At 51.2% G+C, this 27,128-nt stretch overlaps 2 protein-coding genes across 2 annotated transcripts in view; one reads left to right on the forward strand and one right to left on the reverse strand.

Moving 5' to 3' along the window:
- The window catches only part of RIN3 (Ras and Rab interactor 3), a 136,034-nt gene extending 131,336 nt beyond the window's left edge, over positions 1-4,698 (forward strand). Inside the window, exons 9-10 of the mRNA XM_024982108.2 lie at positions 380-543; positions 3,478-4,698. Coding sequence (XP_024837876.1) covers positions 380-543; positions 3,478-3,798 — 485 coding nt within the window. The 3' untranslated portion in view covers positions 3,799-4,698. The remainder of the gene's footprint in view (positions 1-379; positions 544-3,477) is intronic.
- A 10,691-nt stretch (positions 4,699-15,389) lies between these two features.
- The window catches only part of LGMN (legumain), a 35,770-nt gene continuing 24,031 nt past the window's right edge, over positions 15,390-27,128 (reverse strand). The window contains 9 exon segments of the mRNA NM_174101.2: positions 15,390-15,975; positions 16,265-16,332; positions 18,421-18,591; positions 20,470-20,670; positions 22,749-22,838; positions 22,926-23,044; positions 24,215-24,281; positions 25,567-25,629; positions 26,225-26,300. Of these exon segments, the coding sequence (NP_776526.1) occupies positions 15,933-15,975; positions 16,265-16,332; positions 18,421-18,591; positions 20,470-20,670; positions 22,749-22,838; positions 22,926-23,044; positions 24,215-24,281; positions 25,567-25,629; positions 26,225-26,300 (898 nt within the window). The 3' untranslated portion in view covers positions 15,390-15,932.

Raw genomic sequence — 27,128 nt, forward strand, 5'->3', positions numbered from 1 at the left:
TGAAAGTGAAGTCGCTCAGTTGTGTCCGACTCTTAGCGACCCCATGGATTGCAGCCCACCAGGCTCCTCCGTCCACGGGATTTTCCAGGCAAGAGTAAAATAAGCAAGAGTTGCGTCCTAAAGGGGAGCCAATGACAAGCTTTGAGCAGAGCCGTACAGCTCAGGGCTGGACTCGAGGAATCTTTTGATTCTGCGGTGGGCGCGGGTCTGAGTCTCAGCAAGTGACCAAACCACCTGGCCGCAGGCGCCTCGGGCCAGCGGCGGTGGGTGGGGCTTACAGAGGTGGGCGGGGCGGACCAAGCCGGGACCAGCTCCCTCCGGTTGCGTGTGGGTGGAGGCGGTGGTTCAGGCTCCGCCTCCACACCCTTGCCTCCTGCAGGTTCCTACTATCTGACCACCACCTACGGGGCCCTGGAGCACATCAAGAACTACGACAAGATCACGGTGACCCGGCAGCTGAGCGTGGAGGTGCAGGACTCGATCCACCGCTGGGAGCGCCGGCGCACGCTCAACAAGGCTCGGGCCTCCCGCTCCTCCGTGCAGGTGCGGCCTGGGACCGAGAGGGTGGGGGGGGACGGGGGAACCTTGCTCCCAGACCATCCCTACTGCCTGCCAGTTCAGGAGCAATGGCACTGAGCCCCCCAGCCTGCCATTGTGTGCCGGGTTAGGGGCTGGGGAGGAGAAGTTGAGGGCTGGAGAAGAGAAAGGTACCAGCGAGCATCGGCGTTTCAGTTGGGCACACAAGATAGAGCTAGGAAGAAGGAGACCTTCACCCAGCATTCCTCAGAGTCTCTGGTGTCCGAGCAGGCTGTTAGGGCCGGAGATGGGACCAGTGGTTTGTCCCAGTTAAAAAGCCCAGGAGCTGATCTGCAGCCTTGCCACTTGGTGCCCAGACAAATGCAGCAGCTGCGAAGGGTCCCCCTGCCCCGAGCCTGCCCACAGCCTGCCCACCTCCAACCCACCCACCCATCCTTCCTCACTTCTGTCTGTACAGACTCAGTGTTCAAAAGTCACTGGTGGCCAGACTCCTGCCCCACCCATCCCGTTATCCCACACCTCCGAGGCTGCATCAGATCAGTTCATTTCAGTTCAGTCAATCAGTCATGCCTGACTCTTTGTCACCCCATGGACTGCAGCATGTCAGGCTTCCCTGTCCATCACCAACTCCTGGAGCCTACTCAAACTCATGCATCAAAACAGCTATGAGCACGCTGAGCTCGACTCCCTAGGGCTTAGCCTCTCAGCCCATGCTGGTCCATCTCCCCTTCCTCACCAGCTGCCACTGCCCAGCCTCAGTTTCTCCAACAGCCCCTCCTCTGAAAAGCCTTCCCTGCCACCCCCCCGCCTGCCCCCTCCCCACTCCCTATGGCATGGGTTAGAAGTGCTTCCTGCTGCTGCTGCTTCTGTTGCAGCACATATACCCTGTACTGTAACCATCTGTGTATAAAGCTGTAACCCTGAGAGAGCAGGCCCTATTGCTCACATGTCTCAGGGCCTGGGACAGAGTGGGACTGGGGAGTATGCATAATGGCAGGAGTTGGGACAGTGAATCAAGCTTCACAGTCCAGAGCTGTGAGTAGGTCTCCAGACTCACTTCCCTGGCATCTAGGGCACACTGGACCTGAATCCCATGCCTGGCTGCTTTCCACATGCCCTTTCTATAACTGGGAGAGCCCAGGCCTGGGAGGCAAGAGGCTCACAGTATGGATCCAGCTCTGTACTAGCTTGCTGTGTGATCCCAAGCCGTGTCTAACTCTCTCTGGGACGCAGTTTTCCTGTCAGCCCAGGGGGGGCTCTGGCCCATTTGAGCTCTGCCTCCCCAGTACATGTTCTAACATCAGCCAAGCTGATGTCCCTCCTCCTCTAATCAATGGTGTCTTGATAATGTTTAGTAACTGGTTCTCTGGGGAGAAAGAAAAAAAAAAAAAGGCTCTGATCTTTGCTTCTGTCAATTTCCATGGTATTACTATAAATACTGCCACTGTGGCTGATTCCAAGCTACTAACTTGGCATCATGGAACTTGGAGTTGGGAAGAGATGTACACAGTTGGCTTTCTCAAGCTGGTATGAGCCAGCATAAGTTGGCGAGTGCAGCTGCAGCACACCAGCATTCCCTCCCGCCTTCTGGGACAGCTGCCCCTCCACCAACTCTTGGAATGTGAGCGCCCTTGGTCCAAGGGTGACCCTCTCATTCCTTCCTTCTTGCTTCTACCTCGTGGATTCCCAATGCTGAGCACCAGTGCGTCCCACTAAGGAGGCAAAGCTCAGGAAGAGGCTTGGGATGAGACTTATCAGCACCGTTCTGGGGTCTGAGGAGGGCACCGCTGTCCGCCCCCTTCCCAGTGTCCTCTGCACCGCACACAGTAAATCCCTACCCTCAGGAGAGAAAGCCCAGAGCCTAAGAGTCATCGGATGTCAAGGACTCTGGGGGAGGCCTGATGGTGGCTGAGGAGAGCATAGGCAGCCACTGAGACCCAGGGAAGCGGGCTGGGCTTTCCCCTCCCAGGAAGAAAAAAAAGAAATGATCCCAGGGACTATTGACACAGAGCCTGGCACTACTCTGTAGTCATTAATAATCTCCATTCTGAACTAGGCGGCATCAGGAGACCGCTGTGCTGTCACCATCCTTCCCCCGCACACACACTTCCTGCCCGCCCTCTGGGCCCTTGGAAGAAAGGGGAATCTTCTAGGCTCTGAGCTAGTTTTCTGTGCTCCACCCCCAGGCACAGAGAAAGGACTGCTTTTATCCCCAGTTAACAGTAGTGGAAATGGAGACCCAGAGAAGTCAAGGTCACACAGTGAGTGGGAGCAGATTCAAAGCCAGGCAGGGACTCCTTCCATGGTCTCTGGTGGACTCAGGTGTGAGTGTGCTGTTTTCTGCAAACACTCTCCATCTCTTTCCCCCAAGTCTTCTCCCCCGCCCTTCCCTGCCAGCCTGCTCCTCCTGGGAACACCACCCTCCCATCCCCAGGCCCCTCCAGCCCTAGGGCCTGAACTGTTCAGCCTGCCTTAGCTGCTCCAGCTGAGCCATGGAATGCTGGGGTGGGTCTGAATCTTTGATTTTGTTTATGCTGCCCCGTGTGCCCAGCAGAGTGCCTGGAATACAGGGGGACTCCTGGAAGAAGAGAAAGTGAAAAATAGATTTTTTCAATGACAGCAAGCCCGTGGGCTGGCCACCAGGGGGCGCGCTCACTCCTTGTGTCCAGACCAAGCGACTGACCTAGTGAGAGCTGAGGCTCAGAGAAGGAGGGTCTTTGCCTGAGGTCACGCAGCAGGGTCAGCCGCAGGTACCCCGACGGCCAGCCTCACGACCCCTCCTGCCATCCATCCGCTGTCTGTGGAGAGGAATCGGGGGGCCCAAAGAGGACAAGGCCACGCAGCTTCTCCTGTCCAGGCTCCCAGCATCGGGGCAGGGGTGAGACAGGACGTGGGCTTGGCCCCGCCGGTAACCATGACCCCCTCCGTCTTGCCTTGCAGGACTTCATCTGCGTGTCGTATCTGGAGCCGGAGCAGCAGTCGCGGACGCTGGCGTCGCGGGCGGACACGCTGGCCGAGGCGCTGTGCACCCAATGCGCGGAGAAGTTCGAGGTTGTGCAGCCCCAGGACTACCGGCTCTTCGTGCTGGTGGACGGCCGCACCTTCCAGCTGGCCGACGAGGCGCTGCCACACCGCATCAAGGGCTACCTGCTGCGGAGCGAGCCCAAGCGCGACTTCCACTTCGTGTACCGGCCCCTGGACGGCGGCGGGGGCAGCGGAGGCCCTCCCTGCCTCGTGGTGCGGGAGCCCAACTTCCTGTGAGCCTGGAGCCACAGCCCCTCCGATGGCAGTGTCCACCCAGGCGGGGACGCTGGCAGACCGGCCCGCACCCTCGACCCCCACACTCACACTCAGACGTACCCACTCACGCATGCACACGCACCCACTCACACATGCACACGCACAGACACATGCGCGTGCGCACTCAAACACACACTTCCAATAGGGATGCCCACACGTTGCCCCGTGCTTGCAGCCTACTGAGCGCGCCTCGGCCACCGTGGCATGGCCCCAGCGTGCTCCCAGTAGAAGGGCGGGAGCCAGGAGAGGCCACGTCCTTCATTAGGCAGAAAGGGAAATGGAAACTCAGAAAGAGAAAGGACCCTCCAGACCCCTGCAGCACACAGAGCCCAAGCTCGGCCCCTGTTCACACACAGCCCATCAGGCCAGTCCGTCTGCCCCGCGCCCCCACCCCCTGCCCACCCGGATCCCCAGCCTTTCCCCGGGAGGGCTCAGGTTTCCCCAGGACCGTCCTCAGGAGGAGTGGCCTGGCCACAGCTGCGCACCCCCACCCCCACCCCCACTCCACCCCCCCCCCCCCCCCCCCCCCCCCGCCATGGAGCTGGAATGTTTTGGACCCAGCCAGCATCTCAGGAGCATCTCAGGATGTGTGAGGAGACAGGCCCCTCACCCCTGCCTCAGAGCCAGCCTTCAGCCATCAGCACTCTCCGTGCTGCCGGTAGCTCCCCAGCCCCTGGGGAAGCAGCCAGGTGTACACTGGGACCTCCGAGCGAGGCCAGCTTCACAGCTACGTGAACGAGCCCAGCCTTGGCCACAGGGGACATTGTTCAGGGCCCTCTCCTTCGTGGGCACCCCAGGACTGTGGCATTCATGGCAAGAGACACTGTGTGGGGAGTGTTTTAATAAAAGCCCTTTTGAAAATGGCATCTTCTTTTCTCAAAGGGCTAGAGCTCTGCTCAGGCAGCCTAATCCCCCTCCAAGGTAGGGTTCAGAAAAGCACCTCCTTTCCACTGAGCACCCTATTTTTTTTGACAGAATCTATAGGTTTCTCAGGTGGCACTAGTGGCAAAAAACCGGCCAGTGTAGGAGACAAACACAAGTTCAATCCGTGGGTTGGGAAGATCCCCTGGAGGAGGGCATGGCAACCCACTCCAGTATTCTTGCCTGGAGAATCCCCATGGACAGAGGAGCCTGGTGGGCTTCAGTCCATAGGGTCACAAAGCGTCGGACACGACTGAAGCGACTTGGCACATGCGCATAGAATACTCTCAGGGCCCTGGGCCCTGTCTGCCCCTCAGCCTGGTCATTTCCTCTCTTCCTAGCACCCACACGTCCATCATTCCTGCCTGTCGCAGCAATACCATTCTGTACAATCTTTGCCTGGTCAAACTCCTATTTATCCCTCAAAGCCCATCTCCAGAAAGCCTTCTCTAATTTCCTAGGCTGCTGGCCAGATAGTCCTTGTCCATGTCCTCCAGCCCTGTGGGCTCATCTCTGTCACAAGAGATAGCTCATCCAGTTGCATCCGTCTGTTGATACTTCTGCTTTCTCCACCAGATTTGGACCCTTCCAGTCTGTGTCCTCAGCATTGATTAAAAATATGTGTTTGCTGAGTGCCTGTTCAATGTCAGCACTCTTCTAGGCCCTGGGAGACAGTAGAGAACAAATCAAAGTGCACATGCAGCCCCAGCATTCATGGCAGTGAGCTGTGCCCACAGGCAGGGCAGCTGGACTTCCCTGAATTATATTGCTGGGAAGCAGCCAGCTCATTCAGCTGATCAACAAACATCTGTCTGACTGTGGCTCCAGGCCAGCCCTGTGGCAGATGCAGGGATGGCTTCAGGATGCAGCCAGCCAGCCCTGGACTTTGCAGGCCGGGGATCTTTATAACAGACATGAGGAAACAGGCAAATACCCAGAAGCTGAGGTTAGCCAGCCATGATCCCAGGTTGCTCTTCCCTCTGCCACACCCCTGCCCACCCCCTGGCACAGACATTGTCCCCTTCCTAATCTTCCGATGCTCCCTACAGCCCGAAGCTGAGCTGGCTGTGCTGCCTCGGGTCCCCAGTTGTAAGGCAGGGTGCCCACTGCCTCTCACTAGGCCTGAGACTGGTGGGGATGGGTCAGATGGAGGTCCATTTACCCAAGCACCCTCCTGCCAGTGGGGCCCAAACTTGGGGTGGGGTTGGAATTCAGAGGGTGGATTGGGCATCGGTCCAGCCCTGGCAGGGGGCAGGGGGATCTTCTGTCCAGCTCCCAGGGAGCGGGCAGAGCCAATCAGTGACCTGGACCAGGGGCACCACTGTAAGAACCCCACGTGTGCGTGTGCGCGTGTGTGCTCGAGCGTGGGGCCCCTCCCGTCAGGACAGGCCAGAGAGCAGGACGGGTGGGGCTACCTGGATCCTGTGGTCTGGAGGCCTCTGTCCGCAGTGGGGTGTGCGGGCCTGATCCAGGATCAAGAAACAGGGCCGTGCAAGTGCTGAGCCCTCATGAGTGCCTGGAACTGGTCAGTGACTCCTCTTGTGGGAGGTATTTATGGACGAGGAGGTGAAGGCTCAAAGAAACGGGGAGAATTGGTCTGCTCCGGTGACCTTGACAAAAATACCACTGATGGGCCAGCTTAAACAGCATTTATTTTCTCACCGTTCTGGAGGCTGAAGTCCCGAATCAGGGCTGGTTTCTCCTTGGCTTGCAGACAGCTGCCTGCCCACACAGCCTTCTTTCTGGGCCTGAGCACCCCGAATCTCTTCTTATAAGAACGCAGGTCCTATTTGGAGCAGGGCGCAGCTGTGTGACCTCACGTTACCTTTAGTAACCCTTTAAGGCCCTGTCTCCCAAATGCGGGCACATTCTGAGATGTGGCTTAGGGCTTCAACACGTGAACTTGGAGGGGACACAGTCTAGCCCATAACAACAGGGTGACTTGCCCAAGGTCACGCAGCTGGTTAGAGGCCAGAGTGAGGTTTGAACTCAGAGCTGAACTACCCCCAAATTCAGGGCTCTCTTTACCCCACACGGCACCCCAAGTGACCTGTTTGTAGAAAACCAAAGTCAGATGAGCCTCACCTGCCAGATCCACTCCTGAGCTTGCCTGAGGCCATGGTGAGCATCACAGGGCTGACTTGACCCAGAGGTCCAATATGCAAGTGAAGTGACCTGGCTCCTCCACAGGCCCCAAGGAATCAGTGTGTTGGAGGGTGATGGGTCACAGGCTGTGGCATAGAACAGGGGCTGGGCATTGTCTCATCCCTGGCGTTCGTGTCCTGCGCTCTTGGCCAGCTGGCTCCCTCCCTCTGCTTTTACTGGCCTCTCCCCTGGGCCAGTGGTGTTGAGATAAGCTATGAGAACATCTGCAGAGACCAGGACATGGCCAGGCCCTACAGCTCCTCTGTCCCCAGATCCTAGCAGTGACAGTTGGGTGCAAAGCCTTGCCTGTCATGAGCAGTCCCAAAGCCGCCCTGCAGACACCTGGCCCATCATGGCCTCAAAAGACTGCGTTCCCCTAGTTAGGAGCAGGTTTCCGCTGGGGAACAAGGGAGCAGCCTGCAGAGGAAGTGGGCAGAGAGAAGCGGGGGCCCTAAGTGGGGGAGGGAAAGAGAGAGGCCGGGAGGGTCTTGTGGGTGCAGAGGAGATGCGCCCCCCCCTCCCCTCCCCCCACGGATCATTTCGCCAGTTTGCAGATGTGGGCACTCTGTGGGCACTCTGCGAGCACTCAGCTGGCCTGAATCCAAGAACTGGCCACCTCCTGCTCTGCAGAGTCATCTGGCCTGGAAAGCAGGGAGCAGCTGGGCAGGAACCAGGCCCTCCCTTCGCAGGAAGGTCATATGGAGCCTGGCTCTGGGGAGGAAAGTTCTGACTCACAGTGGCCATGGGTTGCCTCAACCCCAGTTGTCACGCTATTTGCTGGAAGACAGAGGTTTCCTAGGAATGCCCTTCCAGGAAACATCTCTTTGCAGCTGACACAACCCTAAGCCAAAAGGGAACTCAAATCTGGCTTCAAAGTTGGAAAGTTCAGCTGGAAGGCAGGAGGAACCTCAGTTGGTTGTCAGGAGACCTGGGTCCCAGGCCAGCTCTGAGCCCTCAGCGAGATGCTTCACATCTTTGGCCTCAGTATCCCTATTCTTAAAATAAGAAGGATTCTTCCCCCATCTCCCAGGCTTGTCTCAGGGATCACACCAGCTCTCAGGTGGGAGCAGACAGGCAAAGCCTCAGATCTTTTGGTAGAGGGAAATAAATTCAGAGTTAGACATAAGGGCAAGGAAGTTGTTCATAGCCAAGGTTCCATGGCTGAGGGGACCAGGGAGCTGAAACCCAGGCTGGGCTTCACTTGTCACCTGGCACAGGACCGTGTCCACCTGGAGAAAGGGACACCTTTTCCACATCGTCATATGGTCTATAGCAGGGGTCCTCAACCTCCGGGCTGTGATCTGACAGTACCTGCTGTCAGATCAGTGGTGGCATTAGATTAGAAACAAAGCATGCAATAAATGTAGTGCCCTTGAGTCATCCCCAAACCATCCCAACCATCCTCCCTATCCCCGCTCCATGGAAAAATTGTCTCCCATTAAACTGGTTCCTGGTGCCAAAAAGGTTGGGGACCACTGGTCTACAGGGAGTCCAGGTGAATGCACTCCTGGGGGCAGCTCTGCGTCATTTTGGTTCAATGAGAGCAGGCAGCACAGGATGTGCCTGAGGGAGTGGAGGGCATGTCACCCACCTGGAGGAAGCAGATGGCTTCCTGCCAACGAGGATGCCTGAGGTGGGTCTTGAAGAATGCAGAGTTGGCCTAGAGCAGAAGGGAATCGAAGAACCCCTGAAGATTTCTGGAACTCTCCACGGTGCCCTTGCATGTCTGGTGAAGACTCATTGACAGCTTCTATTCCAGACTATCTTCTTAGGAATGTTTGGCTTGGGACTTCCCTGGTGGTCCAGTGGCTAAGCCTCTGAGCTCCCAATGCAGGGAGCCTGGGTTCGAGCCCTGGTCAGGGGACTAGATCACACATGCTGCAAGTAAGGATCTCGCATGGCACAGGAAAGATCAACGATCCGGCTGGAACTGAACACAGTGCAATAACAACAACAAAATAATATTTTTAAAAAAGAGTATTTGACTAGCCTTGGAGGATACAGTTGCTTCCTCCTGGAAAGAGGGCAATTTTTTTTTTTTTTTCCTGACCAAGATAATAAACTAGCGTCTCTCACTTTGGAAGAACGTGTCTCCTCCGACAGGGCCAAAGTGGGACAGGTCTGCTCACAACCTTATTCCTAAGCCGGATGTTTCTCAGCCTGATCCAGACGCACTGTGTGCAGAGCATCTACCAGGGCCCAGCTCCGCGTGCCCCTCAGGGCACTCGGCAGGCCAGGGGAGCCGCAAATGTGAAGCACGCGTACCTGGGTGCTGAGGTTATGAAGTCCCTGGTGGTGGTCCCAGGAGCTTCAGACCTTCTACCAGCACGTATGACAGGGTGGCAGGTGACCTTGTTAACGTGCACATGGGGTAAAATCTCTGACTCTTGACAGTTTTTGACAAGGAAGATGGAAGAAAGTGAAAAATCACAGAAAATGAAATAGGAGCGTGCTGTATGCAGAGTCACCGGTCATTAAAAGATCGGGTGTACATAAAGCCTGAAGCAAAGAGTAGTGGGAGGTGAGGCCAAAGGGGTGGCTGGTCAGGTCTTTGAATGGCCCTGGTTGGCAGCACAGCGAGTCTGGAAATTCTGCACCCACATAGAACAGAACTGGAGGCGCTGGGCTGGAGGCAGTAACAGTGAGCACTCCTAGCATTTAGACTGTTGTCTTGAAAGACAATGTCTCATGAAAAGACGCCAGAGTTTCCTGGAGAAATAGCTGATCCCACCTTTGGGACAGGAAATGTAGAATGAAACATTCTGATACACTAGATAGGAAGGAAGCCGTGAAGTTTCTTAGCGTCATGTCAAAGGGGCTTGGGTTGTTCAGTCGCTAAATCATGACTGCATTCTCCTCTGCCTACCTCCCTGCAACCACTAATCTACTTTCATGTTGTTCAGTTGCTCAGTTGTGTCCAACTCTTTGTGACCTCATGAACTGCAGCACGCCAGGCTCCTCTGTCCTTCATTATCTCCTGGAGTTTGCTCAAAGTCACATCCATTCAGTTGACGATGCTATCCAACCATCTCATCCTCTGCCGCCTGCTTCTCCTCTTGCCTTCGATCTTTCCCAGCATCATTTTCTTTTCCAGTAGTCGACTCGTCACATAAGGTGAAGATGAGATAAGAAGATGAAGAGGAAGATAAGATGAAGATAAGAAGATAAGATGAGATAGGAAGATAAGAAGAGGTGGCAAGAATACACAGAAGAACTGTACAAAAAAGATATTCACGACCCAGATAATCACGATGGTGTGATCACTGACCTAGAGCCAGACATCCTGGAATGTGAAGTCAAGTGGGCCTTAGAAAGCATCACTACGAACAAAGCTAGTGGAGGTGATGGAATTCCAGTTGAGCTATTTCAATTCCTGAAAGATGATGCTGTGAAAGTGCTGCAGTCAATATGCCAGCAAATTTGGAAAACTCAGCAGTGGCCACAGGACTGGAAAAGGTCAGTTTTCGTTCCAATCCCAAAGAAAGGCAATGCCAAAGAATGCTCAAACTACCGCACAATTGCACTCATCTCACACGCTAGTAAAGTAATGCTCAAAATTCTCCAAGCCAGACTTCAGCAATACGTGAACCGTGAACTTCCTGATGTTCAAGCTGGTTTTAGAAAAGGCAGAGGAACCAGAGATCAAATTGCCAACATCCGCTGGATCATGGAAAAAGCAAGAGAGTTCCAGAAAAACATCTATTTCTGCTTTATTGACTATGCCAAAGCCTTTGACTGTGTGGATCACAATAAACTGTAGAAAATTCTGAAAGAGATGGGAATACCAGACCACCTGACCTGCCTCTTGAGAAACCTGTATGCAGGTCAGGAAGCAACAGTTAGAACTGGACATGGAACAACAGACTGATTCCAAATAGGAAAAGGAGTACGTCAAGGCTGTATATTGTCACCCTGCTTATTTAACTTCTATGCAGAGTACATCATGAGAAACGCTGGACTGGAAGAAACACAAGCTGGAATCAAGATTGCCGGGAGAAATATCAATAACCTCAGATATGCAGATGACACCACCCTTATGGCAGAAAGTGAAGAGGAACTAAAAAGCCTCTTGATGAAAGTGAAAGTGGAGAGTGAAAAAGTTGGCTTAAAGCTCAACATTCAGAAAACGAAGATCATGGCATCCAGTCCCATCACTTCATGGGAAATAGATGGGGAAACAATGGAAACGGTGTCGACTTCATTTTTTGGGGCTCCAAAATCACTGCAGATGGTGACTGCAGCCATGAAATTAAAAGATGCTTACTCCTTGGAAGGAAAGTTATGACCAACCTAGATAGCATATTCAAAAGCAGAGACATTACTTTGCCAACAAAGGTCTGTCTAGTCAAGGCTATGGTTTTTCCTGTGGTCATGTATGGATGTGAGAGTTGGACTGTGAAGAAGGCTGAGCACCGAAGAATTGATGCTTTTGAACTGTGGTGTTGGAGAAGACTCTTGAGAGTCCCTTGGACTGCAAGGAGATCCAACCAGTCCATTCTGAAGGAGATCAGCCCTGGGATTTCTTTGGAGGGAATGATGCTGAAGCTGAAACTCAAGTACTTTGGCCACCTCATGCAAAGAGTTGACTCATTGGAAAGGACTCTGATGCTGGGAGGGATTGGGGGCCAGAGGAGAAGGGGACGACAGAGGATGAGATGGCTGGATGGCATCACTGACTCGATGGACGTGAGTCTCAGTGAACTCTGGGAGTTGGTGATGGACAGGGAGGCCTGGCGTGCTGCGATTCATGGGGTCACAGAGTTGGACACGACTGAGCAACTGATCTGATCTGATCCTTTAGGATGGACTGGTTTGACCTCTGAAAGGGCTTGGGAGTCCACCTTGGGAGTTCACCAGGACTTCCCTGGTGGCTCAGCTGGTGAAGAGTCTGCCTGTAATGCAGGAGACCTGGGTTCGATCCCTGGGTTGGGAAGATCCCCTGGAGAAGGGAAAGGCTACCCACTCCAGTATTCTGGCCTGGAGAAGTCCATGGACTGTATAGTCCATGGGGTTACAAACAGTTGGACACAAATGAGCAACTTTCATTCATTCAGCCAAAAACGGACAACTTGAGCTTCAGTAAAGAAGTGCAATGGATCAAAACTCAATAGAAATATGTAAATCCTCTGGATCTGGCTGCTGATTTGTAAGAGACTTGGGCATCAGAAAGACATGCTGAGCAGCAGCTTATGTATGCAATCAGTGAAGTCCAGACTGAGAAACTCCACTGATCTCCAGCCTGGACTTTTTAATGGAAATTGGAAGGGAAAAAAAAGATGAGAGAATCTGTAGAATAAAAATTGTAAAAGTGTCTAGGGATGCCCACTTGTCCTAAAACCACAAAGAACACAAGGAGGGTGGTTACTTTGGGAGGGAGGAGCTATGACTGGGATGGAGTACAAGCAGGGGCTTCCAGGGTGGCCAGTGTGATGGTTAATTTCGTGTGTCAGTTTGGCTGGGCCACAGTGCCCACATATTTAGGCAAACATTATTCTGGATGCTGTAGTGAACGATTTTTTTGGATGATGTCAACATTTACATGAGTAGACTTAGAGCAAAGCAGATGACCCTCTAAAACATGGGTGGTGGTGGTGATTTAGTCGCTAAGTCGTGTCCTACTCTTGTGACCCCATGGACTATAGCCTGCCAGGCTCCTCTGTCCATGGGATTCTCCGGGCAAGAATACTGGAGTGGGTTGCCGTGCCCTTCTCCAGGGAATCGAACGTGGGTCTCCTGCATTGCAGGCATATTCTTTACCAACTAAGCTATGAGGGAAGTCCATAGTAATGTGGGTGGGTCCCGTCCAAACAGGTGATGGTCCTAGAAGTGCAAAGACCTTCCCTGAGCAAGAAGGGATCCTGCCAGGGGGCCTTTGGCCTGGACTGCAGTTCCTCCTCTGGGTCTCCAGCTTGCAATTTTCTGTTTACCAAGCCTCCACAGCCACTGATTCCTTCAGGTAAATGTCTCTATATGTGTACACATCCATTGCTTCTATTTCTCAGGAGAATCTTGACTCATGTATCTGGTAAAGTTCTATTTCTTGACTTGGATTGTAATTACAAGGGTATTTCATCTTATCATTCATTAAATGATGAATTTAATGAATTTTCTGGATCTGCTTTTATTTTATAGTGAAAATGTAAAGTATCCTTTGTATGAAAGTGAAAGCGAAGTTGCTCAGTCGTGTCCGACTCTTTGCGACAGTGGACTGTAGCCTACCACACTCCTCTGTCCATGGGACTTTCCTTTGTACATAGGGACGTAAATATGTAGAAAGGGGGATTCTAATGATGACTACAAACTGTTATTTGGGATTTGAAGGGGTGGGGGAAGGGGAGTGGACATGTTTTGCTTTGAAAGTTTCTGTACCTCTTACGATAGAGCACGTTTTGGATGTAACTAGGGAACAAAACGCTGGTCCTGGTTGTGACACCCCAGGAAAGGACACCTTTCTCAGAAATCTAATAGAAAATGGCTTAACCCGAGGGATGGAGAGTTGCTTCTGCTGGGGACCTAAAAACCACAGGAGGGGGAAAAAAAGTCAAGGCAGTGTGACTTAGGAAACTGCCATTTATTTGAGAAAATGAACAAGCCTCTTTTAACCTCTAGAGCTGTGAACATTCAAGTGTCTGCACTTGTTAAATAGTTAAATATATTTTTGTTCTACAGGGAGGACAAAGAAAGACAGGGAAGCAGGGTTACAAGCGTAGGTAACAGTTCTAGAAAAGAGAAGAATAGAGTTTTTCCTACCTGAATCTTGAGGTCTTTTAAGAGACTCCTTTTAAAAATTCTACTTTTTGAACATCAGTCAGCCCTCAGGGTAGCCCATTCTTGAGCTTTAGTGATAAACATTTCAACACCATATGCTTCTTATACTTGTTAAAACCCTCAAGCTCCCCTAGATTCGTAGGACAGTAAAAGTTCTTTATCCTGGTCACTCGATTGACTGTATTAAGAGCCTCTCAGAGAAAGGATAACCTGATTAAAAACGGGCCCATTAGAAACAGAAGCATCACCCTGGAATTAACCCTGTTTAACAATATCTCCACTTTCAGTCTCTACCTCCAAACTTTAAAGGCATCTATCACTGCTAAAGAAGACACAACGTAAATACAGGTGGTCACAAGTGTCCTGGTTTAGTGTTCCTTTTTTCTTTGTTTTCTATTTAAAACAGCCATCTAGCTATATGGCTTAGTTTTAAAAATGTTACTGAAACATAATTAGCAAACCATATCATTCCATTTGTTGTGTACAAGTCACTGGATTTTAGTACATTCAGTGTTGCATAACCAACTACTATCAGCTTCCAAACATTTTTCATCACCCCCAAAATAATCCACATCCCCATTGCTGCTGCTGCTGCTAAGTCGCTTCAGTCGTGTCCGACTCTGTGCGACCCCATGGACGGCAGCCCACCAGGCTCCCCCATCCCTGGGATTCTCCAGGCAAGAACACTGGAGTGGGTTGCCATTTCCTTCTCCAATGCATGAAAGTGAAAAATGAAAGTGAAGTCGCTCAGTCGTGTCCGACTCTTAGCGACCCCATGGACTGCAGCCCACCAGGTTCCTCCGTCCATGGGATTTTCCAGGCAAGAGTACTGGAGTGGGGTGCCATTGCCTTCTCTGACATCCCCATTAGCATTGACTATTTCCACATTTCCTCTCCCCAGTTCCCAGCATCATGCATCTACTTTCTGTTTCAATAGACTTGTTTATTTTGTACCTTAAATATCTGGTGGCTCAGATGGTAAAGCATCTGCCTACTATATGGGAGACCCAGGTTCAATCCCTGGGTCGGGAAGATCCTCTGGAGAAGGAAATGGCAACCCACTCCAGTACTCTTGCCTGGAGAAACCCATGGACGGAGGAGCCTGGTAGGCTTTCTGTTTCAACAGACCTGTTTATTTTGGACCTTAAATACAAGTGGAATCATGTAATACAGGGGTCTTAGGTAACCGGCTGCTTTCCCTGGGCTAAATGCTGGAGCTGTATCACAGCTTCATTCTTTTTGTTGCCGCATAATATTCTACTGCCTGGGGAGAGTTAGTGCTCCTTTTAAAAGTCTTTCACAAAGCTTGTGGGACACCAGGCCAAGAGAAACAAGGGTAGCACAGGCACCCTCTGCCCTCAAAGATAACCTCCCAGACCCCATGTGCGGTGTATATGGCAGACCCCAACATGTGCTGGAAAAGATCCAAGGGAAATGCAAATGCCAACAGACAGAGGAGAGCAGGAAGCTGAGGAAGACAGGGCACATTCAGATACACCTTGAGGATGGGCCAGACGGAGGGGCAGGCACTCCAGGGCACAAGGCACAGCAAGGAACACAGGCACAGGAGGCCGAAAAGTACAGGAAGTTGGGGGAGAGGGGAACTGGCAGGAAGAGCCAACCAGTGGGACGGGGAAGGGGATCGGAGACAGACAGACAGGGGGAGGGCTTCACCAGGAGGGGCCAGGAACATAAACGAAAACGCTGGGGACCTGAAATTAATACTCAGGTTCAGTGATAAATCTTTATTTGTTAGACTTGTCCATTACTGCCAAATAAAATATAAAAGCAATCCAAAATTATGCTATTTTCTAAAAATAGTTTTCCATTTGGGGTTTATGTCCCTCTTCCAGAAAATCATGTGAAGACTTAAGAGGTTCTGACGTCAGATTCCTCAGAACAAAGACTCTTTCACTGGCTACATAAGTCCCAGTGAACTTCTCACTCCTTAAACGTCAAGGGCAAAACACCCTCTTAAAAAGCAAATACACCCTTCTCAACACAGAGCTTCCCAAATCTCTGGGCTTTTCAGAGGATCACACAGGACCTGTAGGTGCTGGGGGAAGTAGGTAAAGGTGAGCAAGCCATCCTGGGAGAGGCCTGGAGCGTGGCTCCGGTGGCCTGACGGCATCCCAAGAAGGACACAGCCGCTGGGGCTGGGGGAGCGGAGCCTCCCGCAGGCTGCAGCTCTCCAGTCTCTGATTAGCACACATTGTAAGGGATGGTGATCACATTCGGTAAAGCTTCAAGGAGGCAGTGTTTCAGTAGTAGCCATGGCACACCTTGTTCATGGACAATTTTATTCTGTAAGAAACCGGAAGGAGGAGGTGGTGAGCCGGAAGTCGTTCAACTCGGAACAAATGAAGACAGAGAGAACCCGCCAGGGAACAGGGAGTCGTGTATGACAGACCCACCCAATCCAGCACCCCTGGGGATGCATCTGTCTTGAATTCGTCCACAGTGAAAGGCAGAAGCAAACTACCCACGTGGAAAGGGGACAGCAGAGCTGCATACACCCTTCTACTTTCAGAAAGACCCCACCTCCTCACCTTCCCACCCCCACTGACCCTTTAAATGCCAAGTACCGGCTTACCTGTCAATTGGATAAGGGTTTTCACAAAGGTTGACAAGCACGTACAAATGTCTCAAAGCATACTCGTACTAGAGGAAAACAAACCAAAAAGACACGATCAGACATCATCCCTTTATAACAGGATCAACTCCTAAGTTGGGAATATGTACAGCATCTAGACCAGTGGTTCTTGGGACTTCCCTAGATGTCCAGGGGTTAGGATTCTGTGCTTTCACTAATGAGGGCCCAGGGTTTGATCCCTGGTGGGGGAGCTAAGATTCCATGAGCCATCTGGTGCAAAGCCAAAAAAAAAAAAAAAAAAAAATTGAGGCCAGTGGTTCTTGACCTTTACTGAGTCAGGGATGCCCCCTCCCCAACTCTGGATGATCTGGTGTGATTTACAGACCATTTCCCAGGAAAAATGCACATGTGCAGGAGATGTGCAGCACTCTGCAACAATCCTATAGCTCCTTCAAGTCCAGGTAAGGATTCCCGGATGAGAAACCCCTGGCCCTGCTCCCCTGTCAGCTCAAACCTCCTGGAACCCTGGCTTTTGGTCTAGAACAACTGACGAGGGAGACTTATGGTAAGTGAATGCCAAACCAGATGGCAGCCAAGACCGAAATAACTTGAAAAGCACTTCAAGGGAATCTGCTACCTCACAGGAGGAGGAAAGAGGAGATTTGCTTTCTGTGATTCCAAGGGGCAAAAAAGTAACATCTGATGATAAAGTATTTTTTAAAAAATGGAAAATTTTAAGTTATTAAATAAAGAGACTGCTTTGTTAAACAAATGAAAATTAAAACTGAGATCCTCTTAATAATGGAGAACCATCTTCTGAGTATAATATTTCCAGGTGGCTCAATCTGGAAAAAAAATCTGCCTGCCAATGCAGGTAACTCGGGAGATGCCGGTTCGATCCCTGGGTGGGGAAGATCCCCTGGAGAAGGGAATGGCAACCCACTCCAGTATTCTTGCCTGGAGAATCCCAAGGACAGAGGAGCCTGGCAGACCACAGTCCATGGGGTCACGGCCAGAAGTATCTGAGGGTGATCATGGTCTGCATATCACAGCCCAGACAGAACTTTCTGCAATGATGAAAATATTCTATAACATTCTCAATTCAGTAGCCGCTAACCACATGCGGCTCCTGAACACTTGAAATGTGGGTACTGTGGCTAAGGCACCGAGTTTTACATTTTGTTTCATTTTACTGAATGCACATTCGTGTTTAAGTAGCCACCCACAGTGAGGCTAGAGACTACTGTATCAAAGAGCACAAGTCTAAAGCAGGATTTGGCAAACTCTTCTGTCACGGGCTGGATAGTAAATATCTGAGGCTTTGTGGGCTGTCTGAACTACTCAACTCGGCCTCGCCATGAAAGCAGTCAAGAGATTCTGTGTGACTGAGTACAGCTGTGGCTGTGCTTCAGTTTAAAACTTTATTTATAAAACACACAGCTATGGCTGCATTTCAATAAAACTTTATTTATAAAAACAGGCTGTGGAGGAAAAAAACTCAACAGTCTGTGGGCAGGAATGGGCCTGTGGGTCACAATTTGCGAATAACCCCTTCCTTGAAGGATCCAAGCATCACCTAAGTACTGACCAAAGCGGAGGGGTTTTTAGGTACCTTCCAACCCTGACATTCTACAATCTGCAGAAACCAGGTACTTTCTTCTCCAAGCACCAGGGCCTGACTTCAGCAACAAATCTTGGGAAGAGGTCAGAACAAACCCAAAAGGGAAAAAATCTGTGTGGCTGGTGTGAGGGGCAGGGGTAAGGGTGGAGTTTGGCAAGGAAAGCACAGTATGAAGACAAGGAAGTCCTCTTCAAAGGCCAACAGAAACGGGAGATGAATCGTCTATAACTGGTAAACTCTCCCAGCCAATGGGACAGTTAAGAGTGTCTGGGACTAAGACTGGGACCAAGACTGGTTAGTGAATTTGGACGATCTTGTCCCTCTCACATCCCACCAAAGCCACAGAATGGGTCTGCTGCTGTTTCCTTCTACAAGACGGAACCTTCTACAAGACAGAACCTTCTACAATGCACCTGGTGTGATACCCGTGGACCATACTAACTCGGGTTTGGAGTTGAAGGTGCAGAGGAAGGCCAAGATAGTTGCCCATGGAAACCGGGGAGCAGAGGCCAGCGGCCCCAGGGTCTGGGCTTACCGTGGGGTTGTGCCAGTTGAAGCAGTGTGAGCGGAAGTGCGACACGGCCGTCTGGTAGCATGCGTGCTCTGTGAGCGGGGCTCTCTGGGACAGGAGTCTGTCTACCTCGGCAGCGGAGCCCGAGACCAAGGTGACGATCTTTCGCACTGACTTCTCAATGATGTTCCTGGCCTGTGAAGCGACATTTTTGTCTTTTTACTTAACACAGTCTCTCTTAGAACCCTGGACTGGTTAGATGCTTCTTTCACACTGCCCCCACTCCACTATGTTCAGAGATGCCAACTGATGCTTTCTGCAGCAAAAGTTGTGCACGCAAGGCTTCTTTATAGCTAGAAACCTCCAGAAATACCTTGCCTCTTAGAGATCTTCCGGCATGGTGGGAGCATTTAAATCTAAATACCTGAAGGGCAGGTATGGCCCAGACTGAGGCGGCGGGGGTGGTGGTGGGGGGCTGCATAGAAATTGTGTCCCAAAGTAGACTGTGGTCCCATAAATGGTGCTGTGTGTTCACAGGTACCTCTGTCTGTTCTAGAAACCAGCAGATGCTTAGACAGAATGACACAAAGGGGGTGGGCATCGTTTTCTTCCCGGATCATGAAAACCAGCATCACAAAGGGGCGGCTGCTTCCACATCAACCAAAACATACGGTCGAGTCCCCTGACCCTCCCATTCCCCAGCCGGGGTTTGTTCCATTCATGCCGAACGTTCCCCGCCATCTGTGTTTTATACCAGCAGTTTTCAACTTGTCGTCTAGGACCACGGGGGTCCCCCAGATTTCTTGGAAGGAAGACTCCATAGGAGTCTTCATATGTCCTTACTTTCTCAGCTATGTATCTGTATGAGGCTACACTTTCTTTATATATTTCAACCAGAACTACAGAGCCCAACAGAGTGAATGCAGACACAGGAACAGGGACCAAGCTATCTTCTATTAGGCTGGGCACAAAACAGATTTGCAAAAACATGTTGTGATGCCAGTCTCCTCACTCATATTCTTTTGATCTTAGAAAATAATTCTTTCTTATAAAAAGTATATTAACACAAAATGGGTTTATTATTATTTCTAAATGAGTTAATATTTTACAAATCTCAGTATTCATTTCTAAAGCAGTAAATACTGATATAACCCACATAAGAAAAAGCTCTTTGGGATCAATACCTTTAAGAGTGCAAAGAGATCTAAGAGGAAAAAAATACGAGATCTGTTGTATTACACTGTGATAACAACAACAAAATAAACCATCCTGGGGTAGCTAACTCAGAATCATGAGATATACGCATTTAAGACAGTTTACATAGATTTTTTTTTTTCTTTCTTTCTTAGAAAATTCAGGCCGTGTCCCAGCACATCAGTCTCTGGACTGTGCTGACTGTAGGGTGGGGTGGGGGGAGGGGAAGTGGGGTAATGGGCGAGGTGGGCAGAGTCAGCACGGCTGGCTTTGTTGGAAGGACAGTCAGCCTCTGCCAGGCATCTTGAGAGTACACGCCTGGTGGTTCTACTCACACAGCTCGAATTTCAAAAGAAATTCAACCAGTTCCAGACAAACTGACGAGCTATTGAAAACCAACCCAGTTATCGTAGAAGATTGCTCAAGTATTTTAGGAAGAATTTGGGGAAGTGACTATGATTTCCTAAGCCAGCAGAAATTTTTTGTGGACTGGACTTTTTTTTTTTTTAATATGATTAGCTACTAACTCACCAAGCAGCAGAGTAAAAATGTCTCCTAAGCAACCAGGGGTAAATAAAGAAACATCCATGTGCTTTGGCTTCTTGGCAGAGACAGGTCCCCTCCTTTTGCTTCCTGCTTCAAAGAGCTCAAGGCCAGTTTATCAAGGAAGAATAAAGCTGGCCACTCTCCTGCTCATTTGTGTCCATTTCACACAGTAAAGGAAGGTTTTGTTTCCCATATACTCCCGTGGTAGGAGGAGGGCGACCCCAGAGCTCCGTCACCTGGTTCCCACCAACATGGAACTACGGTCAGGAGGCAGAGATGGGGCTCACGCACGCTCCACGGCGAGGCTGGGGCTGCAGCTTCGCCGCCACTCACCTCCAGATGCCTGTCGATCTTCTGGACAAGACGCCTGGACTCCTGCAGATCGTTGGTGCTCATCAGCTTCCTTTTCATGATGCTGAGCGGCACCTCGGGGCTTGGAGTGAGGTCAAGGCGACTGACAGCGGGCAGCGAGATGGGAGAGCTAGCTTGGTGTTTCAGACCCTGAAACTGCATCAGCTTCATGGCAGAGATGGACTGGGGAGGGAGAGAGTCGGTTTGAGCGGGCGGAGCAGAGGTGCCGAACATACCCCGGTCCTGGAGTCCACAGTTTGCCCCACGTGGTTTCGGGACCACAGGAGGGTCACAGCCACAGCCTCAAAGCTTGAGTTCAGTCCTCAGCAGTAGGCAAGGTGATGCATTTGAGCACCTGAAATCCACTGACGATGAACTTTGAAGATGCCTGGCACCCTTTGCAGCAGAACTGCCCCAGTTCCGCCGAGCTTGGACCAGAGTCATTTCAGCCACAGGTGACGCTGGCTTGTGTCACCACCACCCCCACACTCACCTGCCTGCCCCTAGTGACAGAAGGAAGGAAGGACGATGCAGAGCATCTGGAGGGTTAGAGCTGACGTCTGAGTCTACTGAGATGGGAGAGCTAAAGCCACAGAGTGGGGGGCAGACTTGGCATCAGGGTCTAACAAGTGGGCCCGACTGCCTGGCTCTGTCTGCCCACAGAGGTCACTGCAGACTGGATCCCAATTAAGAGGAAAAGAAATGCTGCAAGCAATCATGTTCCTAAACCAAGCAACACTAATCACTAATTACCAAAACACTAATTTAGAAACAGTTCTAAAACAAAAAATAAAACACATGTGTGCATGCTAAGATGCTTCAGTTGTATCTGACTCCTTGCAAGCCCCTGTACTATATATAGCCTGCCAGGCTCCTCTGTCAGTGGGATTCTCCAGGCAAGGATACTGGAGTGGGTTGCCATGCCCTCCTCCAGGGGATCTTCCCAACTCAGGGATCAAACCTATGTCTCTTTCGTCTGCTGCAATGGCAGGCAGGTTCTTTACCACTAGCGCCACCCGGGAAACACAGGCATACATATATAGAAATATAAGGCTTAGAAAAGATCCTTCAGGGGACCTCCATGGTGGTCTAATGGTTAAGACACTCCCAATGCAGGGGGAATGGGTTCAATCCCTGGTCAGGGAACCAAGATCCTGCATGCCAAGTGGCACAGTCAAAAAATCAAAATCTTTCATACCTCCTCAACCAAGAACAGACATGGCCAATGCTGAAGAAACTCCAGAAAGCAGAAAGCCCAGGGCAGAAGAGCTGCTGCTGGTACCTTCCCCTCCCTCCAATCCCTCAATGAAGCCAGGGTGGTGCCATCTTTGACCCTGCCTCCCCCAAGTCACCCTTCCCTGGCTTCTCTCCACTCCTCCCCTCCACTACCCACCTCTCAAAAGCCTGACCAGGCCCACAGCCTCCTGAGTGCATGTCTCATGGCCTGTGACTGGCTCCAGGGCCCTCCCATCCACACGCTGCCCAAGAAGTGCTAAAGGTAACAGCTGGACTGACGGGCTCACCAGTTCTTCTAGAAGGCCAATGCTTATATGGGAGGAATTCCGCTGGTGAGCTCTCAGATGGTGGCAGGCCACTGGAAGGGATCTGGTCATACAGACTACTGGGAGCGCCCCCCACCCCCATCACCTCCTCTGCACATCCCAAGGGCTGGCCCCACAAGCGGTACTTGAGGCCCAAGCCTTCAGCAGCCACCTAATGTGACCTCCGTCAGGATAGCCCTGATGGACTTACCTATTTGACTACCTAGGTCCTTTCACAGCTGGAGGGGATAAACGTCTCTAATTTAGAGCCTACGGGGCAAGATAACATCCTGCAAGTGCAGGAAGGCTGGACACATCCAGGGTGTGGGGTTCCAGGGAGCAAAGCCACAACACTCGCAGGACGAGCTTATTTGCTAACCTCTCACCAGGCACTAGGTCTGTGTTTAGTGTTGGGGATGTGCCACCAACTTTGGGCTCCCAATCACCTTGCGTGCTAGGGCTCTGACCAAGGAGGAGACGGAGATCCAGAGAGAACAGGTAGTTGGCCCAAAGCCTCAGAACTTTGTGAGTTTGAACCTGAGTCTGATTCCAAAGCCTGGGCAGACTCTCCAGAACAGAGTGGCCGTGAGAGGCAGAGCCATCCCTGCCTCAGTCATTCCTCACCCGCCTGCATCCCGGTTCTCTTTGCCGGGGGATGAACGTTCCCGGTGAGTCAGCCTAAGACTTGGGTGTTGTCAGGCCTGCGAGGGCCCTACTCACCTTGTTCCCATACTGCATGACGTGGCTGGTGTTGGTGTGGGATTTCACCAGCTGGTACTGCTTGTGGAGGGTCTCTTTGGTCAAATCCTCCTGCAAAAATGCAAACGTTTCAAGCGCTCTGACCATCACAGCTGACAGCTAAGCCTCCACTGAGCAGCTGGCCCCCTGACGGCTCACCACATCTGAATCTTCCATCCAGTTGACGCTGTACCAGTCCCCCAGGAACGTGGACCGCTGCTCATCGTAGTAACAGGCGTAGGACGACTCCCTGGGGTTGGCAGCCGTAGTTGCATAAACTGCAAGGAATTAAAGGCACCTTTCAGGAGTGTTTTATCCTCGGCTGTCTGAGGATTCCCCTAGAAGCTTGAGTTCCCCTCCTTTCCTGGTGCAATCAAAGCACGTCCCCTGTGATCAGCTCAGGGAGGACAGGGAGACCTCCCTACCTCCAGCCCTGTTCACTCAGTTACAGTAACTCGTCTAAAATTAAAGCTGAAGAAAGAGAAGCCAACTGATAGACACTTGTTACAATGAGCAACCAGGCATGCTTAATGGGACATCAAGCTGTTTTGGAAAAGTGCTAAAAGATCAGAATAGCTGAATCTTGAAGGATATGGACTTGATTTCATTTCCAGAGAAAAAGAACATTTACTAATATTAGAGAAACATTTAGGTTGACTGAATCTATGAGCTACCACTTACTATCTAGCTACCATGGACTCAGAGCTATGCTGGATAAATGTCATCACTTAAAATGTAACTCTTCAAAAAAAAAAAGTGTAACTCTCCCAACAGACACTATCTTTATTCCCATTTTACAGATGGGGATAACTGAGAGTAAAAGGGGATAAGTCATCTTTCCAAGACTAATAGCCAGCAAACAACACATTGCAAATGACAGAGGCCAGTCCAGAGACTATAATTTTGGACTTAGGTAGCCCTACTAGACGGAGAAGGCAATGGCACCCCACTCCAGTACTCTTGCCTGGAAAATCCCATGGATGGAGGAGCCTGGTAAGCTGCAGTCCATGGGGTTGCAAAGAGTCAGACACGACTGAGCGACTTCACTTTCACTTTTCACTTTCATGCATTGGAGAAGGAAATAAAAACCCACTCCAGTGTTCTTGCCTGGGGAATCCCAGGGACAGGGGAGCCTGGTGGGCTGCCATCTATGGGGTCGCAGAGTCAGACACGACTGAAGTGACTTAGCAGCAGCAGCAGCCCTACCAGAACCCAGCAGTGCAGCACAGAGCAATATCATGTCACCCCCTGACCATTAATCCTCCAGGAATAGAAGCCCAGAGCTGCCCACAAGTATCCCCCTACTTCTGGGCACCAGGCTACCCTAGGCCCTTGCTTCTGTAAGACACTTGGTTCTTCCCATAGGCAGAATCAGCAAATGTCCATTTTTACTGCAGAACACAGTGCTCACCCAGCCCAGCTCAGAGGTTAGTGTGCCCACCACCTACCATTGATGTCGGGTGGCAGGTGGTTCATCATGGACCCAGACTCACAGGCCTCAATGTAGAACACCATCTAGGAGGCAAACGAGACAAGTGAACTCCCCCTGACCAGGCACAGACCTCTCACCAAGGCCACTTTGGCTCTGCCACTCTCTTGACCCATTTCTCAAGAGACTTTCACTTTTGGGAGACACCTGTGCTGTAAGAAGCTGCTGCCAGAGGCTATGGATGCTGTTGTCATACAAACCAGAAGGACTTAAATTTGTGTATGGCTAGTAGCAGCAGTAGTAGTCGCACAGTCTTGTCTGACTCTCTGCAACCCCACAGATTGTAGCCTGCCAGGCTCCTCTGTCCATGGAATTCTCCAAGCAAGGATACTGGAGTGGATTGCCATTCCCTTCTCCAGAGGATCTTCCTGACCCAGGGATCGAACCCAGGTCTCCTGCATTGCAGGCAGATTCTTTATCATCTGAGCTACAGGGAAGATCCTTGTGTGTGGCTATAAAATAAGATGATCTATTAGTTGAAATAATGCAGGGAAAATGGAGCCATACATGATGCTAAGGAAAACTGATTTTCTATCCAATGCAGGGTACAATTTTCAGAAGCAAAACACGTTACTCACACTAACATGCCAGAGCTATGGAGACTCCATACAGGGTGCAAAAGGGGCTAGAGAGGGCCAAAGGGAGAATAAGGTGGTATTTTCCTCCCCAACTGCCCCAGACTGGTGACAATCCTAGAAAGAGCAATCTCCAAACTGTGGTCCCTGGACTAGGAGCATTGTTGGAAAAGCAGACCTTCAGGCTTCCCCCCAGAAACACTGAGCCAAATGCTGGGGTGGGGTCCATACTGTGTTTTATGTTTTTTCAATTTATTTATATTTTTGACTGCCCTGGGTCTTTGTTGCTGTGTGGGCTTTCTCTAGTTAAGGTGGGAGGGTGTCTCACTGCAGTGGCTTCTCTGGCTGTAGAGCCTGGGCTCTAGAGCGCAGGGTGGCAGTTGTGGCACACGCACTTAGTCGCTCCCGGGCACGTGGGATTGTCCTGGACAAGGGAGCAAACCCATGTCCCACAGTGGCTGGCAGATTCTCAACCACTGGACCACTAGCAAAGTCCCCACACTGTATTTTAACAAGATTGCCAGTGATTCTGACCTAACAGCTGAAGCTTTAGAATCACAAAAAAGTTATTCCTGGGAGACCAGACGTCAAGACTGACATAAAGGACACCTTTTCCAAAAAAAACAAACAAACACAGCCAATCCAGAGTTAGAAAGCCCATCACAGCACCGTGGGCTCTGCTTCCACTGCCTCCCTCACATCCCTTCCCCAAAGCTGCCCCAAGCACCAACATTACCTTTTGGTACATCTTGTGTTCGTACATGTAACGGATGGTCTCATTCAGGTCCTTTACATGAAGCTGAAAGGTAAGAATATGGACACTCAGACCAAACACATCAAGAGAAACCATGTGCTGGATAACCCACTAATCAAGCCCTAGTGATGCCTTATAAATTCTTATTTATAAATCCTTAGAGGTAATCATGGTGCACAGCATCACCCCAGAATGTCATCAAGGGCTTTGTTTACATGCAGAGGTACTTCCTCATCACTTTGTCCGGAGCACTCAGGGGCTGTGTTCTATGACTGCATCTCGTGCAAGCACCCAGGTTCAGGGACAGCGACTGATGTGATGTCAGCAGACACGCAGGGAAAACTTGCCAGAAGAGACGCCTCTGGACAGATTTCAAGCTGCTAAATGCAGCCCCACACTCACCAGCCGCATACAAACCACCCCGTAGGACATTAGAGACACACATCACAGGTGTACTGCCAACTCCGAGGTTTTGTTTCCATTCTCCCTGCTTGCCTTTTTTTTTTTGGCTACCCTTCTCAGCTTGTAGGATCTTATTTCCCTGACCATGGATTGAACCCAGGCCCTTGGCATTGAGAGTGCAGAGGTGGAACCTCTGGGAGTTCCCCACAGCTTGTTTCTAAAACATTAAGAAACTCACATCTTCATTAGGAAACACCAGTATTCCAGTGGCTCCATGATCCGTGAAGTAAACGAACACGTGGTCCCTGGGGCCACTGCCAAGAGATACACATCAAGCATGAGAGTCGAAGTGGGCCGTTTCCTATTTCTGCCTCCGTGACTCTGAAAAGTCACTCCAATCAAAACACTTAAGGAGAAGCCTGAGGATTAGTCTCCCAACCAGGTGGGAGGAGGAGCACAAGAGACCGCTGTCTGGCTTGCTCCCTTTGATCCCACTGAGTGCTACTCTGAACCAAGAGGCATATCCCAGAGCCTGGAAGGCCAGGACTCAGCAGACAGCCCAGGGTGATCGGGAGAGTGGGGGCCTATAGCCACTGGGCCTCATCCCAGGTGGCCACACTCTCCTACCAGATATCCCCCAAATGAGTAAGGGAGCCAGGACACGCCACCAAACGTGGTCCTGCAGTTCCAAGTGCCCTTCAGGGCCCTTGGCCTGCACACAGCCTGGGATGCCCACTGGTGCTCCCTCACTTGAGGGCCCTGTTCCAAGATGGCAGAGATGTAACAACTCACTGGAAGCAACCTGGTTCATCCCGCTCAGACGTCCCTCTCTGCTCTAACTCACAGGAGCTACTCGAGCAGCACCAGCTGCCTAGTATCTGAGACTCTGAGGCCATGCTCCCGAGCTCCCTGACATCACATCAAAATGCTTCATAAAGAGATGCTACACGAGACATCCCTCACCCACAGAGAGCAGGGCAAGCACCAGGGTGAGTTGTCCCCAACACGGAGATTTATCAATGTCCTCCTCCCGCTGGGCTGACCTGGCATCAGAGCACAAGGTCGTCGGGAGGCTGGGTGGGGGTCCTTCAACCTGACTGGCCACAGAGCTTCACGCTGGTCTCAGGGTGTTCCGATAGACT

The sequence above is a fragment of the Bos taurus genome, chromosome 21 (genome assembly GCF_002263795.3).
Source record: "Bos taurus isolate L1 Dominette 01449 registration number 42190680 breed Hereford chromosome 21, ARS-UCD2.0, whole genome shotgun sequence".
Classification (NCBI taxonomy): Eukaryota; Metazoa; Chordata; class Mammalia; order Artiodactyla; family Bovidae; genus Bos; species Bos taurus.